Here is an 18,535-nt window from a genome sequence, read left to right as displayed (position 1 = left end):
ATAAATAACACTTAGTTCAAAGTTTTTCAATTTTGTTAAAATTATAAATTCAAAGTATATTTTGGTCTTATACTTGGCATTTGGAGGTAAGATGTTGCTTGGATTTGACGCCATTCTTATTTGAGTAGCCTTGAGATTAGGAGCCTTTTGATGGTTATCTTCTCTTTCTGCTTATCATTGGGAAGATTCTTATCCACATCTCATTATTAAAATATAAACCAGAAACCAGTGTTGCTAAAAGGGAAAGAAGGGTTGAAAAATAAAGATATAGGGATACAGTTTTAATAATAACTATAATAACCTTCCTAACAAAATACAAACGTTGATTACTGTTTTAACCACGTATAATAATTAGTAGTTCTGTGTATATTCTCCTCTCGGTTGGAATATATATCGGAATCAAACGTCATCCTGGTGAAAGAAGCTGGGAAACAGGAAATCGGCGAAGAGAAAGGTGAACTTTAGTGAAGGTCTCCTCAAAGTTAATTACGTTTTAAACCGAACCTTGTCCTTTAGTTATTTGGGTGTTCGCTTTATCGAAACATCTGTTCCAGGATTTACTCCCACTCCATCCCAATTTAAGAAATAAAAATACTATAATTTAGAAAGAGTCACTTTATTATGAAGTAACATTTAAAAAACTAGTAATCACCAAGTTTATTTTGTAGTATTTCTTCAATAGTCATTTAAAGATATATACCTAATTATAATAAAAATAATTATATGGGTTCTTACTATATTTTCTAAAAAGTAAGATGAAAGCCTGTATCAGTATTATTAAAAACGTAGAAATAAATTTTAAAACTTTATTCGCGAAGCCTGTAAAAAGATCTTTCCTTATTAAATGACCGTAGATACAGAAGGCACATATCACAGCTGGTAAATTACCAAGAGAGCATTTGCCAATTGGATATATGCCAGTGTTCCTCTATATAATAAATAACTGTGGTTCTCGTTGTTTTATAGGATTCTCGACTTAAAAATCCTTTCGTTGTGATTTAAAAACCAGTAGGGTGGAAGCTCAGTCCGAGTGCTGATGTATCAAGTGTTTGAAGAAAACTTTCTTCCAAGCCGGTGTAAATTGGTTTTTAACTTAACATATTACTTTTCTTTTTTAATCGTCAATGATTTTGAAATTATCCGCATATATCCAACCCTATACATTTATATAGTTCATTCCCGCGATGATTAAATAAATTATGTTTATATATTGTGAGAAAACAGTTTTACTCAAGAATATTGAATATATTTTTATAATATATGTATTAATGAAATTCGAAAATTTAATGTTTTAGTGCATCTTGTCTATTTAGCACCTACGTTTATTAAGTACCTATATCGTTTATTGTTATGTTTATGTTATACTACATCATCTAAACTTTTTTTTTTAATCTATTATTTCATTCATAAATTATATACTGATTTATTTTATGCTTACTCATTGATATGAAACAAACCAATTATTTTTAATATCTGTCTTAATTCTTTTTTAAACATTAATTAAAGTATTAAGAATTATTAAAGATTTGATTTTTAATAAAGGATGTATTTGTACCCTAGACCACCTTGTCTTCTCTTTATTTCTAGGTTTGCATCAACGTTTTATGGTCTGTGCGTATCTATTCCAAGGTTCGTCCTCGTTGGAATTGACTTCTGTCAAGGTATTTTCCAGAAATACCGCATCAAATTGACTTCTAAGATGGTCCATTTTTACTTGTTATGATTATTTTTACTTACTTAAACACTTTTATAAACATTTAATAAGATGCCATCAGAATTACTGTTTTTTATGGCTTAAGTGATCCATTGAGCTGCACCCATACTGCACTCTAGAGTGGGAATGTAAAGATTTATTTCTGGGAGCCTCCGCGAAATAAATATGGACTGACCAAGGTGGGAATCTAACCCACAACGTCCTCAGCTAAGCACTTAGGAACTCTCACCGCAACGTGGTCTGCCATCACGTCCTCTAGGGATTGCCTTAAAAATGGCTTTTAATCCAGGCATATAGTACTTTAACGTGAAACGTTTTCTGAAGCTTTGCTCACTTATGTTTTTATTGTGCTTATTTAGAATCTTATCTTTCTGGCCTCTAGGTTTTCGGAAAGTATAAAAATGAAGCAGAGAATACAAATCCCTCCCCCCCATGTTTTCATTAATTGCAAACTAATTTTTTTTTTTTTTTTTAAAACCGGCCAAGAAGCACCGCGGTCTCAGAGGGCCTATTGTACGCCGTCCCTCCTCTGCTCAAAACAGGCCAATTGCCTTTGCAAATCTGGATACTGTATAGGGATCCACAGTTTCGCAAAGTTTGGGATCCAAGATACAATCCTTACCAAAGATGAGGAATCGCGTTCTTGCCACTGCATCACATTTACACATGATGTGATAGGCAGTCTCTTCCTCCTTTCTGCAGAACCTGCAGATAGGGGACTCTGTCAGTCCCATTCTATAGAGATGTTTATTTAACTGACAGTGTCCTGTATATAGTCCTGTCACCCATCTTAGGATACCCCTATCCATATTTAGAAGGCAGTTGCTTCTTTTCGGACAGGGTCCTTTAAGGAACAGTTTTGATTGTTCCATCCCTCTGGTATTTCTCCAGAGTAACCCAGCCTTGCTCTCAGCGATCTTTTTGATATGTCTCTTCGCGTGGCTGAGACTAATTCCACATATGGGGTCAGGTGTGAGAGGAATTGCAAACTAATAATAATACGAATAAATTCTAATATTCATGTTGTACCAAATCGAATAAAAATAAATTACCTACAATTTTGATCATAATTTTTTTTTCAGCCTTATTTTAGTTCCCTATTCCCTTAATTTAGTTCAAAATGAGTATTAATGTTAATTCGAATAGAACAAAGTTTTTAAGTTATAAGTAAAGAATAGGAAAACTTTTTTATTTTTTTTTACTTCTTTTTTTTTACACCCTAAAATATTTGAGGTCGCTAGCTTGATATTCGAAATCAGTACCATAAAAACACGATTGAGCTAATATTCAGAAACTTCTTCAAAACTTTCCTCCGAATTCAAAATGAGAATGCTAATGATAGTTAGTCATTCCTCCTGTTAATGTGTTTCAGGGTGTCGGAAATAATTTATCAATTGCTTATAGTAATTCTTTTTTATTTTTAGTTAAAAATTGGAGCTATAGTAAGTTTCATATGAGTCAGTCTAGTTTTCCTTCTGTAAGCACTTATATTGCTTCCAGAGGCTGTATCGAAGAAGACTTTGTGTATTAGAGAGTTATTGGAGAAAATATTAAAGCTCGTATTAAGAGTATTCCATACTTTTCCCATTCTTCATCCTTATGTTATTATCAAGTCGGGGTTTCTCATAAAGAGCATACTGCAAGGTCGCACCTTTTGGACTACATAACCTTTAATCACAGCGTTAATGGTGAAAGTTTAATATATATATATATTAATGACAATTTCTTCATTCAGGAGGTTACATTATTATCAAGATCACTTCAAAGAAAACAGCTGTTTGACTTATTCGATGTATTAATCGATTTTTATAGGTTAAATTTTTTTTATTTTAATAAAATTCTACACCGTTGCCTTAGGAAATGAAGATTGTGGCCTCTAAACTTCTGTGCTATGAAGGGTGTGTAATAATTCATCAGGACAATGTTCTCTGCCGCCCAGGTAAATGTTTTATCCTTATACAGTGCTGACACGAAACAGTAGCGGTGGGTATCAATATTGCAGTGCTAAGTAGAATCGATTTTAATCGAAGAAATCTAGGAAGCAGGAGCTCATTGCTTATTTAGTTTATTTCTTTCTTCAATCATATTTGTCCATTGTTATATAACTGTAAGTAGGATTATAAAAACTACTTTTTATTAAAAAAATTTAATTCCTTGAAGACTACACCACAAGTTCTGATCCTTTGGAATAAATAGTCTTGAGTCGATAGCAATAATTTTTCGCGCAGCGATAAAATATTGTATAGAGCCATCCACATTCCACCACCACTCCAACTATTCCCTGGTTCAGAAGTATTAGAAAAAAATAGGAACTGTTGGCAAATTGGTACATACCGGTAACATGCCCAAGTTGTAATAACTTTTCAAGTTTGGAATGTTTCGATATATGCTTATGTTCGTAAGGATCCCATAAATTATTTTTTTTTTTACCTTACGGATGGTCTGTCAGTTAATTAAATTAATGTGTGTGAGTACCAAATATTACTGCAGCAGTACATCAGTCATGTTTCATGCGATCACGGAGGCAGTTGAAGATTCATGATTTAAGATGGACCTGCCTGGTTATGTAAATGATTGGTCAGATCACAAAGGCTTTGTCTCACCTCCAAGGCTTTCCTCCTACTAATTTACTCTTTTAATTATCCTCTAGCTCATAAGATTCTTCTATTATCATCTTTTATTGTTCTCTCTTGCTTATCATCGATTTGTTTTATTTTTCAATTATATATAATGAAACTGTGGTCGATGTCTACCATCTTGGCATTGAAATAATCTAATGTCAAACAACTATAGTTGTTTCTACTAGCTCTAAACATGGTCCAAGGTGGATGAAATATATTCCATATTTTAAGTAAATTTAAGTCTGAGAAAGGGTGCGAATTGATACAGTCATAAAAATAATGTTATATTAATGCACTTTCATTTTACTTCGGTTATTGAGTTTAACTAGAGCAGGAACGTTTGAGCTTAATAAATCTTTTAGCTATAGTTTAATTTTGGTACATGTTTGTATCCTCGTATTTATATTTTGGTGAGATTTTTTAATTTGACGCATTCAAAACAAAGTTGGATAGAGTAAAGAGGATGGACATGTCATCATAATTTATTTTCAGTTCGATTCATAGTATCCCATGTTGCAGTTAAGGAGTTCAATTTTGTTAATAAATGCTCATGGGAATTGGGAAGTATCGAGTTTTTCAATTCATCTAGTTTTAAGTTAAATGTAAGTTGAGAGTTTGCGTAGTAGAGTTTTGGCTGTTGTACAGTAGTGCCTACTCAAATCTTCATTTTCATAAACTTCCTTAACGCCACTTACCACGCACTTAATATTTACGATGGAGGTAAGGTAGAGATCGGAAAATTAGAATTTTATTTTATTCCGGACCGACGACTTTACAAAAACGAGTAATAAAGAAAACAAAAACATTACAGTTATAATTGATAATGAAATATTACGACTTGTAACTAGCAGATTTGTAATTAAATATTTTGATGCCACGTATTGGTAAAACACAATCAATTGAATTCACAGATGTAACAAGGAACCAACTATTTTTTTTCCTGTATTTTCCTAGCTAAATCGATAATTTTGTTTTAAAACAAAAATCATATTGTTATTAATTTTCTCTTTAGTGAGCAAACGCGTTCAATTAAACAGACTTCCTCCTAAATGTTGAATGAAGATTAAATATGAATAGTAGTGAACATCATATTTCTTGGCTCGCTAAGAAATTGAAAAGATACTGTTCCTACACAAAGTAAAAAGATTGTTTTAAAAATGGGAACACAACTCCGAAACGTAAATTTACGAAACTATATGACAAATAAAAATTGAACGAAATTAACTTTTACCCACTTCATGAAAATCTAAACAGGATTCCTACTAAATTATGTTGATTTCCTATTAAATTAAAGAAGGAAATTCTAAGTGTCATTTTGTACAAGGGGCTCAAAATGTTCATTGCATTTTTTACTTCTCTGTTTCTAAAACCTTAAAGTTATCCTAGAGTCAGGATGAAACGGCTACTAATTAAAGTTAAGCCTTGTGAAGTATGATGCTATATTGTCAAGATATTCTAATTTAAACGTTAATAAAAGAACAATATCCAACAAAGGTATAGAGCAGTTAAAACATGTATTGAAACATATATTGCTGAGCAAGTAGGTGACCTTTTTTGAAGTGGCAGTAATAAATATTCCGTAGACCTTTCGAGAGTTTTACCTTGACGGTACAAAGGATATATTGATCATATTTTTGGTCTTTTATAATTTTCATATTGTACCCTTTAAAGCTACAATAAAGAGGATGAGAAAGGGGAAGCAGTGGGCTGAATTGGCAGTCATTATTAATATGAAGCAAACTATATAGGGTAGTCTGTGGTAAATGTGATATTAGAATGTATTAAAAGAGACTCTTTTCTAACTTTATATTTGATAGGCTGGTATCAAAGCTTGAAAATTAAACTTATTCAAGCTGAAATTCATGGCTGTCAAAGACATACCCGAGAATCAGCAGAGGTCTATCAGACAAGAAGCTTAAGGATGAGGAGAGACCTTTCACCCGTTGCATCCACTCTTTGTCTTACATGAGGTTTACGTGAAATGGGTGTAGTTCTTCTTATTCTGCTATGAAAAAATAAAATAATTCAGATGTTTAGCGTCTGGAAGTTGGCCTATTAGTCGGTAAATTTGGCATTATGGAGTGTAATAAAAGTTCATGGAGAGCAGACAAGAGATTTCGTTCTCCTTGGCCTTAGCCTTGATATTCGGTGGACTTGAAAAAATTATTTTAAATATACTCGTAATTGCTCTCAGAGATACGGTTACAAATACTTTAGGAATATGTTCTCATCAAAAGATAATAAAGGTTTTCCAGGTACAAATCATTGATATGATTGTGTATCTCACGTTATACAATCTACTTGTATAACGTGCTCCACATTTTTGTGACTGGTTTAGAATAATAGTGGCAGAATTAATCGTATCATTTCTATGTAGTTTTTTTTCTTTATATGTTATGCTGTCAATACTGCTATTACTTTACGTACATACATATACATCCGACCTTGTCAAACCTTTCAATATTCGTGTCCTAGAAGAGGTCATAAAGTTCTACATATTCTCTTTTTCTCGTGGTCCTAATTTCTCTGATGCACCGAAGATTCTTTGCAATATTTGATCTCAAAGATTAGTAATCTGTTTGCATCAGCCTTTGTCAATCCCCAAGCTTAGGATCCATAAGCGAGGACTGGGCGTATTAGCGTTTTGTTGAATGTCACTTTGGTTCGATTGGTAATTACTTACTAATGAAAGGTTTAAAATTACTTCAGTCACATTTTATTATGAATTTCAAAAACTTAAACAGCCTAATTTTTATATAGCCTATAGACAAGATCTCCAAATATTCATACTGTATTATAATTTTCACTAAATGTTCTTATAGATTTATTTTTAATTTTCAATCTCTGTCTCTACCAATTATTTATGAAAGCAAAAAATATTTTTGAATTGTTTTTGGCAATATTTGATAGGTGTGCTATAGGTAAAAGGACTGATTAAGAAGTCAATGGCCACAATCCGAAATATATTTTATTTGATTTCAAAATTATATTGTCCCTACTGATAAAAACGGATCTATCTCGACTAATAGTTTTCCTGTTAATTACTGGCGATGGCGATCAAACAAATAAAATTGAATCAACGTTTAAACAATCAAGGTAAACAACGTTTACCCCTAACTAATCTCATATTGAAACGGATATAGCTTTGTTCATCAACGTTATTAGATCGCTTGATTGCTCAACTTTAGTAATTATTTGTTTATTTAAACATTTAGGATTATATAATGCAATTGTTTTTCCTACATAAAGCAAATTTTAATTTTGTTTTTTTAAGTTTGTTTCAAATTTGTTCAATGATAGGATAGCATTTAATATGTAAGATATTTTCTGATTTTCCTCAGTAAATAACTTGAATGAAGGAGTAAAACATTGGTCCAACAATATGAATGTTACTTGAACATGGATGTATATTTGCCTTCTCTGAGTTGGAAGTTGGCGATTTTTTTTTTTTTTTTTTTTTTTTTTTTTTTTTTTTTTTTTTTTTTTTTTTTTTTTTTAATCAGACTATACAATCCCAGGAAGAGTTCACATATGCGGATTCGCTTTGTGTCGGGAAAGCTGATAAGGTGTAATAATATAAGTCAGTAACGATTTTCCGATTAACTGCCAATAACTGCTATTAGTTGTGAGCTTCTTGTAGCGAACAATGGCAAAGAAGTTGAATGCATCACTGATCCGATCTCTTGTTTAGGATGGAGAGAGGAGGTAAAGAGCAGGTATGACCGTGGCTAATCCGGTTGATGACAATGGGGAGGAAGTTGAAGTAGCTGCTTAGCTATAATGGGGTGTCCTCCTAGAGTCGACCCCCCCCCCCCCAGTCTTCTTTTTAATTTGGATAACCAAGTGGTCTGGTTAGTTCCACGGCTACAATACTTTTGTAGAAAATTATGAACCAAAATAATACGAGGCAAATAGATGTACCTTTTGCTAGAAATATAAACCTTTTTCCTTAATCTTTCTTGGTAAGTACGAATATATTTATTAATAAAAACGTCTGAGATCTCTAATTGGTTTACATTCATTCATTTCTTTTAGCCATGATACCTTCCTATAAAACGGTATTGGATAAACTTTGCAAATGTTAGCAAACATTTTTTTAATAGGTTATTCCAGGTACAATTAGGAAAAAGTGTTATTTAAAAAAATAAATCCTAGACTTCCTCAAAGTGGTAATTTGAGGGATATATTAGAAACCAATTGTATATATGTTTGTACAAAATCAGTATGTTGTAATAATGAAAAAAAAAAAATGCTAAATAGTGTAGTTTTTCTACTCAAAGCTGTTTTAGAAACAAAAAATTCGCTTTAGAAGACAAAAAATCGAAATAGTTGTAGAATTTTCCAGGACTATAAAAGTCCAACTTTCAAACTCGGTGTATTTACCCTTTATTTTGGGTCTTTTCAAGGACATACGTTTTTACATATTCCCGATTTACGATTTTGTAATGTAAGTAGGCTGTAACAAAACCCTCTGTTTAAGCTCCGAAACATATTCTTGCTACAATTTGACCACATTATGCAGAAAGGAACCAAGGCACATTCCAATTTTGTCTAAAACAAAAAATTTGCTTCTACTATTTTCCTCCTAAGTATCAGGTTGATTAAGTTCATTGGGGGTTTATTCGAAAAATAAATAATCGCATCGGGATTATTTTGTTCGACCCGCGAATAAAATTAGAATCAATGCCCTTACAAATATCCCTGGTAAATTACGAAAATACTTTAATCTGTATTGCTAATCTTACCTTTTGATTTCGCTCATTGTGATAAATTATCAGTTTAATATTTAATATTCAATTTTCGCTTTAACCCAATGATGAACAAAGTTGAAACATCATGTAGGAACTGTTTTTAAAGACGGAACTGTTATAAGAAGTATTTTTATCATTGTGTATCAAACAATGTGCTTTTCCGCATCCTTTGTCGATTGTGGCAAGGCCAACCATGGGTGATGAGTTCGAATGAGACCTCATGCGCTGGTTGAACCTCTGTCTTTATAATAAACATTAAATAGTTATATATATATTTTTAATACTTACTACTGATAACTTTTAAACAATATATCAGGCAAGAATAAATAGGAATCTCAGCTCTTTACTTACAAGAAATTTTTCCAATGATTGTTAACTTGGCAGTATTACTACATTAAAATGTTGCTTCGTGTTTTGGAAAACAATAAAGATACATTTTGGTGGTTAGAAGAGGAATAATTGATGCTTGTGAATATAATTACATTAGAGAGCGACTCTCTTCGACACTTTATATACTAATGATAAATCCTACTCATTAATTAGAACAAGGAATAAAAGACCGTATATAAAGTGTCGAACAAGGTGTACTAAATTTATTTGTCAATTTGGTAACTTACTATCCAGACATATAAATACTAAATTTGAGTAGATTTCCTACTTCTGAATATTGGTATAGATTCCGTGATTTAGACTCCTTATTAGGCTGTCGGGTGGATGATATGAAGTCTTTTATACCCAATATTTTATTTAGACACATTATTAATGTTCATTTAAAAAATAATTATAAATTAACAAAAAAAAATCGCTACCGTACTTAAAGTGGACTATAATAATTAATGATTATAATCATTCCAGTTGGGACTGATAATCCTGAAGAAAAGACTCCTATTGCGTCGCCAGGTTTATAAATGTTTACTTCCAAGAGGCTGTTAATAGCACTCTAGCTGTGATAGCAACACGTGCTCAATTTGAATCACCTTTTCTTTCATGTTTTTAAATATTTAACACATCGGTTTCACAAACAATATGCCTCTTACATAATATAAGAATTATAAAATAAATCATCCAAGTAAATAAACGGTGATAGACCCGAAGGTCTTGGATTATTGGATTATATACTTGAATTTGGTTATATTTGAACTCACATCACAATGACATCAGTCCCTGTTATAAATACGCTACAGTAATTTATTATAATTAAAGTAGAGCTGAAATTAAATAAATGAGTGGATGATCTATAATACTGATTATAAGGCTATTAGTTTCAATACACTACATCACCTAGAAAAGCCTTATTGATCGAAAGTGCCTCAATTAATTATAAAAAAGTGTTCAAATGCCTGGGATTATCTAGGTCAGATAATAATAATAATAACATTTTTTTTAACGATCTCCTTTAATAGAACCCCCCTCACACGGTCAGTCAGAATGGCAGTAAAACCAAAGAGACGTTTAGATTGTAAGGTTAGTACAGATAGATCACGAAGACAAATCTTAACTACGATCATTCAAAATCTGAAGTGGAAGGGGCCTCCTCTAATTTATCTCTACCTCCTCCACTACCAAATGATTTTACTAAGCATCTATGAGCCCCTCAAGAGTTAGAAAATGGATAGAGCCAGTTTTGTAACTAATAATGGTGATAACAGCCAGAAGGCTCAAGATGAGAAAAAAGTTAATTATTTCACTACAATTTTTGATTACTCTGATGAAAACTATGTATAGTTAGTAATCAAAATTGATGAGTCTGCCAACTATAGTTGGGGAGAAAACAAAATGGCGGCTGTTTCAACACGTAAAAAAAAAAAAATTATATTTCTGAGCTCCATATCTTTAAAATTACCTACAACACAGAAATCTTAATAGAATATTATTTAAAGAAGAGTAAATTTGCTAACATATGAGTCCTAGATGAACTATTTACGTTCAGTAGTTCCCGAGATATACTATTTTAAAAAGCAACGTTTTAATTTTAGTGCTGCTAGACATATGTTCGTATAATGGTTCCTGAGATCAATTGTAATGTATGGAGAAATAATTTCACTAGTTACTGATTTTACTAACATTTTTTACTAAATGAAGGTTTTTCAAAAAGCATATCTTGTGAACTATTGAACATAAATATCTCTTTTAGGCTCATATTTTAACAAAGTTACTCAAGTTTCGTGGTGTAGGTAGTTTTGATGATATGGAGCTCTAGAAAAGAAAAATTAGTTTTTTTAACGTTTTGAGACAGCCACCATTTTGTATCCCCCTAACTATACGTGGCAGACCCATCCAGTTTGACTAACTATAGATAGGTTTCATTAATGTAAGCCAGAGTTGGGTTGAATTAACTGCCTTTTTTTTCCACCAGGCTCTTGTACTAAAGTTATTCCTTATTTCTCTCTTCCTCATTTTCTGTTTTCTTGGCCAGCTGTTCTCAAACTTCCATTCATATGTTCTCAAACATCCATAGGCACCATTCTTAAGCTCTAAAATTTTACGGCACAATTGTCGGGCTAAACAAAATATTTCCGACACGATTGTTGGGCTAAACAAAAACACAGTTCTCCTTAAAGATATTTGAGTACCTTATAAAAGAAGAAAATTTGGATCTGGCACTCGAAAAACATTCATTTCATTGCAGGCCTCAAAGGTTTCTTGATTATATGGCTGATTTTGGTTACATCTGATTAGTTAATCAAATTGGTAGTTGGTTTGTGTTATGAATTCCAAATTCTTCTCCCTTGTAATTTAAAGCTATCTTTCGCTAAAACAGTCTTAATTTTCTGAATTTATGACAAAAATAAAAGCACTTATATTGTCATTGCCTCTTTTCTTTATTAAATGGTTAAACATTATATTCCCTAAAATGTATTATTGGCTAACCTTAAATCAAATATGAAAATAGATAATATTCTCACTGTTACAATTAACTTTGTAAACTATAATATTGGTAGTGATTAAGAATATAATTTGTAACATTGCATTTTAAAATGAAAATTATTACATTGCTGGTCAAGTTCACGGATCTAAGTTATCGTGATGCACAAATTTTCTTATTGGAAAAGCTATTTATAATTTTTCTGTATTGTATTTGTTGTATCGAACGGCAAGGTTTTGAGAACTAAAACTATTTATTGTTCATGGATTAATTTTTACTTCCAATTAATTTATCCCATTGATCAGTTTATTGCTAATAGGTATTCTATCATGTTAACAGAAATTAATATTATGCAGGAATTCTAAAGAGAGTCGAAAAACTATATTATGTGCCTTCACTTCCCTCTCTAGTGAGCCATGAACTTAACGGTGCCTGCTAAGTTGGCAGCCTCCTGTACATCATTGGACTTGCTACGTGACTCATGCCACGGGATCCGTTCCTATTGACCGATTTCACTCCTCTGAGTCCTTCAAAGTTCTCCGACATCAGTGAAGTTGGTATGGCAAGCTTGAGCTTTTACAGGAAAAACCCTGGTAGCTTCCCAAAATTATAAATTGTTAGAACCAGCATTAGACGAAAGTGAAGTTCTGCTTAAAAGCCTCCGCGTTGTTCATCTTAAGCTACAAACGTTCAAGTATGCTTGAGCTTGTGTAGCTAGCAGCTGTCTTTACATTGTAACGTGATTTATTTAAACTAGGTTACTATCATCCAGGACACTGGTTCTAATCTCTATTTAGTACTCATTACTGTTTACTTACTGCCTGAAATAATCTGGCAATGGCAAGAACTTCAATTTGCAATAAATGTTTTACGACTGACTGCCTCAAATGAGACTTTTGATCGTAAAATGGAAAAACTGGCTAAATGAAACCTTCTATAGTTTCAAGATGGTTTATCTTGAAATTGTCGTCGTTACAATATTAGTATTATTATCTTTAGGAACCAAAGCCAGTTTTGTCAAAACTGAACACTTTAATATGAAGAAGTCTCAGATATTGTTATTAAATTTTCAAAGATGGGTTTCTGCCAATAAGGTGCAATTAGCGAAACTAGTCGAATTGAAGCTAATACGGTTGTTTTCTTAGAGATGCTAATTTATCTTCCTTAGAACTCTTGTCGGATTTTCGTTTGAAAACTATTTCTGTTTGGTTCAAAATATTTAATACCTGCAACTTTGCTCTAAATGTCATGTTAAAGTATCATATAATTGTTGCTTGTACGTTATCAGGATCAGGCTTAAAATATGAAACGTTCGGTCGTTTAATTTTTTTTTATTTGAACTTTTTGGCGTCACTGGCTTTTTTAATATTGTCATAAATTGTTGTAAAAATCTCTAAGATATTTGTTTTCTTAAGAGAATTTTGATATTATTCTGTGATAAGTGACTATGGATTGAAGGCAAAACATTGTAACTAACAAAATTTTAAAATTGTGAAAGTTTTTTTTTCCGCTAACATGTTTTATGACCAAACGCCTCATATTTTGAAAATAAAAAATGTAGAAACATAAATTTTAATTTTTAAAAAGTGGCGCAGTGTATATTGAGATTGATATACTCAAATATAGCAGATCTAAAAAAAAGTCGAGGAAATATAGAAATGTTTATGACGTAGTTGTAATATTTGTTGGTTTTAGAGGATAATCCCTCTGATCACTATTTGTTCTACCGACATCAATTGTATGTCTTTCCGAAAGAGGCGTAATATCTAATATCTATAATACCCTACCATAATTGCACGCTAATCTCTTTTATTGCCTTTTTGTCATAACTAGGCATGGGAGATCGATAATATTGCTTCTGCAATTATATTTGATTCCTGTCAGTGGCTCCTGAATTTTCTCAGCTATAAAAACGATTGTTAGTTTATGGTTTTGTTAATATTGGAGATCATATTATTTTTTTTTTTTTATTTCTATATGTGCATTTAATGTTGTTCAGTAATTTTTGCCTTCTCGTCATCGGAAGTAGGGAAGTTCTGTATTCATGACGAATTAAAAATTTTAAAAAAAAAAAAAAAATACGTCCTCAGAATTGAAAATTTTATTCGTGTTTTACGTTTTAGTCATAAAAGAACAAATTTGGTTCCGTGTCTGTCTGCAGTCAAATTTGTGTTCGGTCTCAGGCCATCAGAGTCCGTATCTTACTTAGGCTAAATTACGTGTATAAGTATTTTTTCTGGACACGTATGTTTCGACAAGGAAATGATTAAAAATAATAAAATTTATACTTATTCCTTGATATAGAGGTAATTATGTACATAATTAATATATTAATTAACCTTCCGAACTATATTAATTATACTTAATTATAATTTACCTACCTTCATGAATACAATGTATTTTTATATAATATTATAAATATATACCTCAAAATATTATAGTATAAATGGTGAGAAAGCCTGTATTGTTGTGACTCTAGAGACTTTTAATTGGGGGATTTAAATTCAAACGTTAATATATTTAAATACCACAATAATATTTTGCTTGTATAAAACGTTGATAAATTGTTTCGATAACACCGTTGTATCGTCAAATTCTTGAAGGGTTTAGAATATATAGAAAGATATCGTTGATGCTTGGATAAAATAAGAACGGGACATGACTTGTGGAGTAGCGTGGCACACTCCAACTAAGGACGCTGTTACCTAATCCACACTTGAACACGCATGCTTCGTCCCTTTGTCCAGCCAGATGAATCTAATTGGCGACCCCAATGTTATACAACTGACTCGCTATCTGGAACAGTCTAACGCGGCCTACCTCTGTGGATCTAACTTCCTAGGAAGTTGAAGCGGACTGAATATATAGTAGCTACTGCTTCGTTACTGATCTCCGCTCAGTGTTAAAAACGTTTTAGCTCGTAAGCAGCACTGCCCATGCGGATATTTTTACCCGATTTTTGAGTATTTTTCACTTTGGCGGGGATCGGGAAATTCGGGTAAAATGTATTTTAGTTATATTTAGAGTGCCAGTGCAGAGTCTCACTACTTCTTTAACTATTTTTTTTTTATTAGTCATGATAAACTTTTTCTATTGCTAAAAAGTTATTTTTTCCCTTAGATATTGGGCGTATCATGCTCATTTGTGGTCCATGACATATTAATTTTAGGCCTGGGATGAATATAATTTTTGGGACTTTAGTGGATTATTTTTGAGGCCCAAGGCTGATGCAATTTAAGGTCTTGGGCAAATTTGTTTTTGGGGTCCGTGGTGAATTAGTTTTTGGTACCCGGGGTGGCTACAATTTTATACATTTTCCCGCTTATCGTCGTTACATTTGGTAAGGTTGCTATGTTGCGACAGTTCTCTGTCAAGGCGTATACATATGACAATCAACGTGGCAGTTAACGTGACTGTTAGTCCACTGACATTTATCACGTCAGTGTGACATTAATGTAACGACAGTAAAACTGCCATGAATGTTACTATCAAACAGTTCAGTGGTTTCTACTATTGCTGCTATAATTGAAACTTTGATAGGTCACTGTCAAGGCGTATACATGTGATAGTGAACGCGATAGTTGCCTAACTGACATTAATAGCACTATCAAATATCTCGCTCAACCGCCAGAATTTTCCCAAATTAAGGGTACCCATTTTATGAGGCTGTGTGGACTCCAGGAGAACTCCAGAACCCAGAGCGTTGATTCATGGCTACAGTAACAGAATAAAAAAATATATATATTTATTTATTTATTTATTTATATATATATAAATTGTTAGTAGTTGATTGGTGAATTCTCAATATTGCAATAATATAAAAAGTTGGTGTTAGTGACCGAGAGGAAAAGGTGTTGATAAGTTATCTTTAGGGTCGTTCGGTTGGAGACTGCGATAGCGAAGGTATATCTTTTACGGATGTTTGCTTATTGCCAGCCTATAATTGTACTGCTGTAAAAATTTATTATATTGCCAGTAATTCATTTCTTTGTTATGACAGCAAAAATGTCGCAGGAAAAAGGAAAGGTTTATGATTAAAGCTTAGGAAATATATTTAAGATATACCAGTTAAATTTAAATATAAAATGTAATGTTCATTAAATCATGGAAAATGGTCAGGGTGCGATCAAAAAGGAACTGAACAGTACAAAACTATTTATTAAGGGCAAATTTGCTGGGCTGAATACAAAATAAAAGCCCTGATGAAGCCCTACAAAGGGAGGCGAAACTTTGGCGCTTAATAAATAGTTGTGTTCTATTTGAGTTCCTTTTTGTTCTTTCAAAATTTAATATTGTTCCACGTGTTGGTGATGAATTTGTATCTATGTATACTATAAATTATATCAAATCGCCGAGTTTTTTTTTACTCTGTTTTAAGTTTACTCTCAACATTTGATATGATAAGTATCATTTCATATGTTTCGAATTACAGTAGTGAGTGAACGTTGCCTAAAACATTTAGATAATAGTCAAGAACTGATTGCTCTTGAAAATGAATTCTGAAAGGTTTCAATAAATTTTGAAAGGATTATATAATGTTTCCTTTCGTTTTATTTTTAAATATTTTTACGGTTCCAATTGTTTAATAACCAGTATCAATATCTAAAATTTCCAAGTGATTTTTTTTTTAATTTATTTGATTTGGTAGTTTTAAGAACCACCTTTTGAAAACTCGGCAGTCAAAACTCTTTTTCCTTCCTGAAACTAACAACCATCAGACAATCAATGTCTCATATTTCTAGATTCATTCAAAACTTTAGTTTAGATTAAAAATAGGGGTATTCATGATCTTTGGTTTAACATGTTAAAGCGTGTTAAATAGAAAAACTCATGTTAAATCGAAAAAAATTGCCTTCTTTTACCGTGATAAAACGAAATAACATTTAACATGGCTGAGAGTCTGTTACTTGGTCTGTTAAATGGAGAATGACGTCACACAATAGACCAGTAGAGATCGCCGCCATTTTTGTAGTGACAGCTCAGTTCTTTCGTGTGTTTGTGGTATTCATATCCCTGTTATTAATCCAGAATGGATAATTTTAATGATACATTTGAGAAAAAAAAACAGAAGAGGTAATAAGGAACAGATTGTAATAACTAGGCATGTTGTAATAAATTACTTAAATCAAAACTGAAGTAAACAATAACATGAGGCTCTGGAAGGAAGGTTATAAACATAAAGGCTTATAAAACAAGTTGCTGAGAAAATCCGCTAGGGGCTCTTATGCATTTAACGTTTAACATGACTTCAAATAGGGCTGCTCACAATCCTATAGTTTATAACATTTAACATGGTAAAACATTTTACATTTAACACAACATCATGAATACCCCTAGTGTAGTTAGGAGGAGTTAGAATTCGGTCGCGATATATTTTTTTGTTTTTCCCACTTATGACGGTCTCTTTTGTCATACCCAACCATTTTGCAATGGTTATATATTGCAGTAAAACAATAAACAATATGTAACAACATATTATAGAGGACTTTGCAAGTTCGTTTTATTATGTCATATCTAAGTTTAAGGTTTAAGTGAAAATTAATTTTAATTGAATTCAAGTTTCGACATTTTCTTGCTATAAATGGGCAATCGATTGATCGATTATATGCCATCGATGAAACCGGTACAATCGGTTGTGTGGTAGAGGCTATCATTTCGATTTGACAGTGAATGATGAACTTGTTGGCAGGCGCCTTTTATATTATTCCTGGCATAGTTTGTCTTATTGTCTATTGAGGTGGCCATGGTAGCGAATTAGAAGCAATGGAATTAGCCCCAATCGAAGGAGGGAGTACTTGACAGGGTGCTCCATTAGAGAAAGATATTATTATCTTAACATAATTTAAAAATAGAAGGAGGTACAAGTGCCGGTGCATTGTCGGGGCTTCTCGTGATTGGGATCAGCGATGACGCTAACCGCGGCAGAGGTCGAGTAAGGTTTCGGATAATAGCATTACTGAGCGATCTCGTGTTCCTGCCTGCCCGTCTAATGCACTATTATTATTAGGCATTATTTTAGAAATCTTGGCAACCCACTCTGGTGTAATTAAATCCGACGGTTTCTACTCCAGGAATTAGCGGCTTCAAACTAACACTGGTCAGCTTGAGAACATTATGTGCAAATAAATTTACTAATTTATTTATTGTAAATAATATTTTAGTTTTAACACTATTCGTGGAACAGAGAGGTGCGATGTTAGTACATCGCCTTATCGAATGATTAAATATCCTAAGAATCTGTGCATGGCCAACAATTAATAGTATGTAATGAGGTGTAGATAGTTGACCTTAGATTAATGATTGGAGAAGTTTGACGGGGGTGCGGTCAGCAAAGAACAAAATAAATAAACAAAACCATATTTATGTATTTTATGCCGACGTTCCGACCTGAGTTTCAGGTCTTCATCAGGGCTATAGAACAAAAGAGATAACAACAACATTTAGAGTAACATACAATTGAAAAGGAATAGTATACAAACAAATTTAGAATTATACAAAATATTGAATTAAATCATAAATGAAAAGGAATAGTATACAAACAAATTTAGAATTATACAAAATATTGAATTAAACCATAAATGAT

General features: G+C 32.3%; 1 protein-coding gene across 3 annotated transcripts in view; it reads left to right on the top strand.

Annotated features, from left to right (window-relative positions):
- The window catches only part of LOC106682788 (ubiquitin-conjugating enzyme E2 W), an 85,353-nt gene that overhangs the window by 52,038 nt on the left and 14,780 nt on the right, over window positions 1-18,535 (top strand). The window contains exon 1 of one of the 3 annotated variants that reach the window (XM_014423841.3): window positions 3,500-3,653. The exons of the other annotated variants lie outside the window; for them this stretch is intronic. Coding sequence (XP_014279327.1) covers window positions 3,636-3,653 — 18 coding nt within the window. The 5' untranslated portion in view covers window positions 3,500-3,635. Of the gene's footprint in view, window positions 1-3,499; window positions 3,654-18,535 lie in introns of those variants that run through there. 3 annotated transcript variants of the gene reach the window in all.

Source organism: Halyomorpha halys, unplaced genomic scaffold (assembly GCF_000696795.3).
Source record: "Halyomorpha halys isolate HHAL.00 unplaced genomic scaffold, Hhal_1.1 Scaffold441.1, whole genome shotgun sequence".
Lineage (NCBI taxonomy): Eukaryota > Metazoa > Arthropoda > Insecta > Hemiptera > Pentatomidae > Halyomorpha > Halyomorpha halys.
The sequence above is the reverse complement of the archived record's forward strand: the minus strand, read 5'-3'. Positions and strand labels throughout refer to the sequence as shown.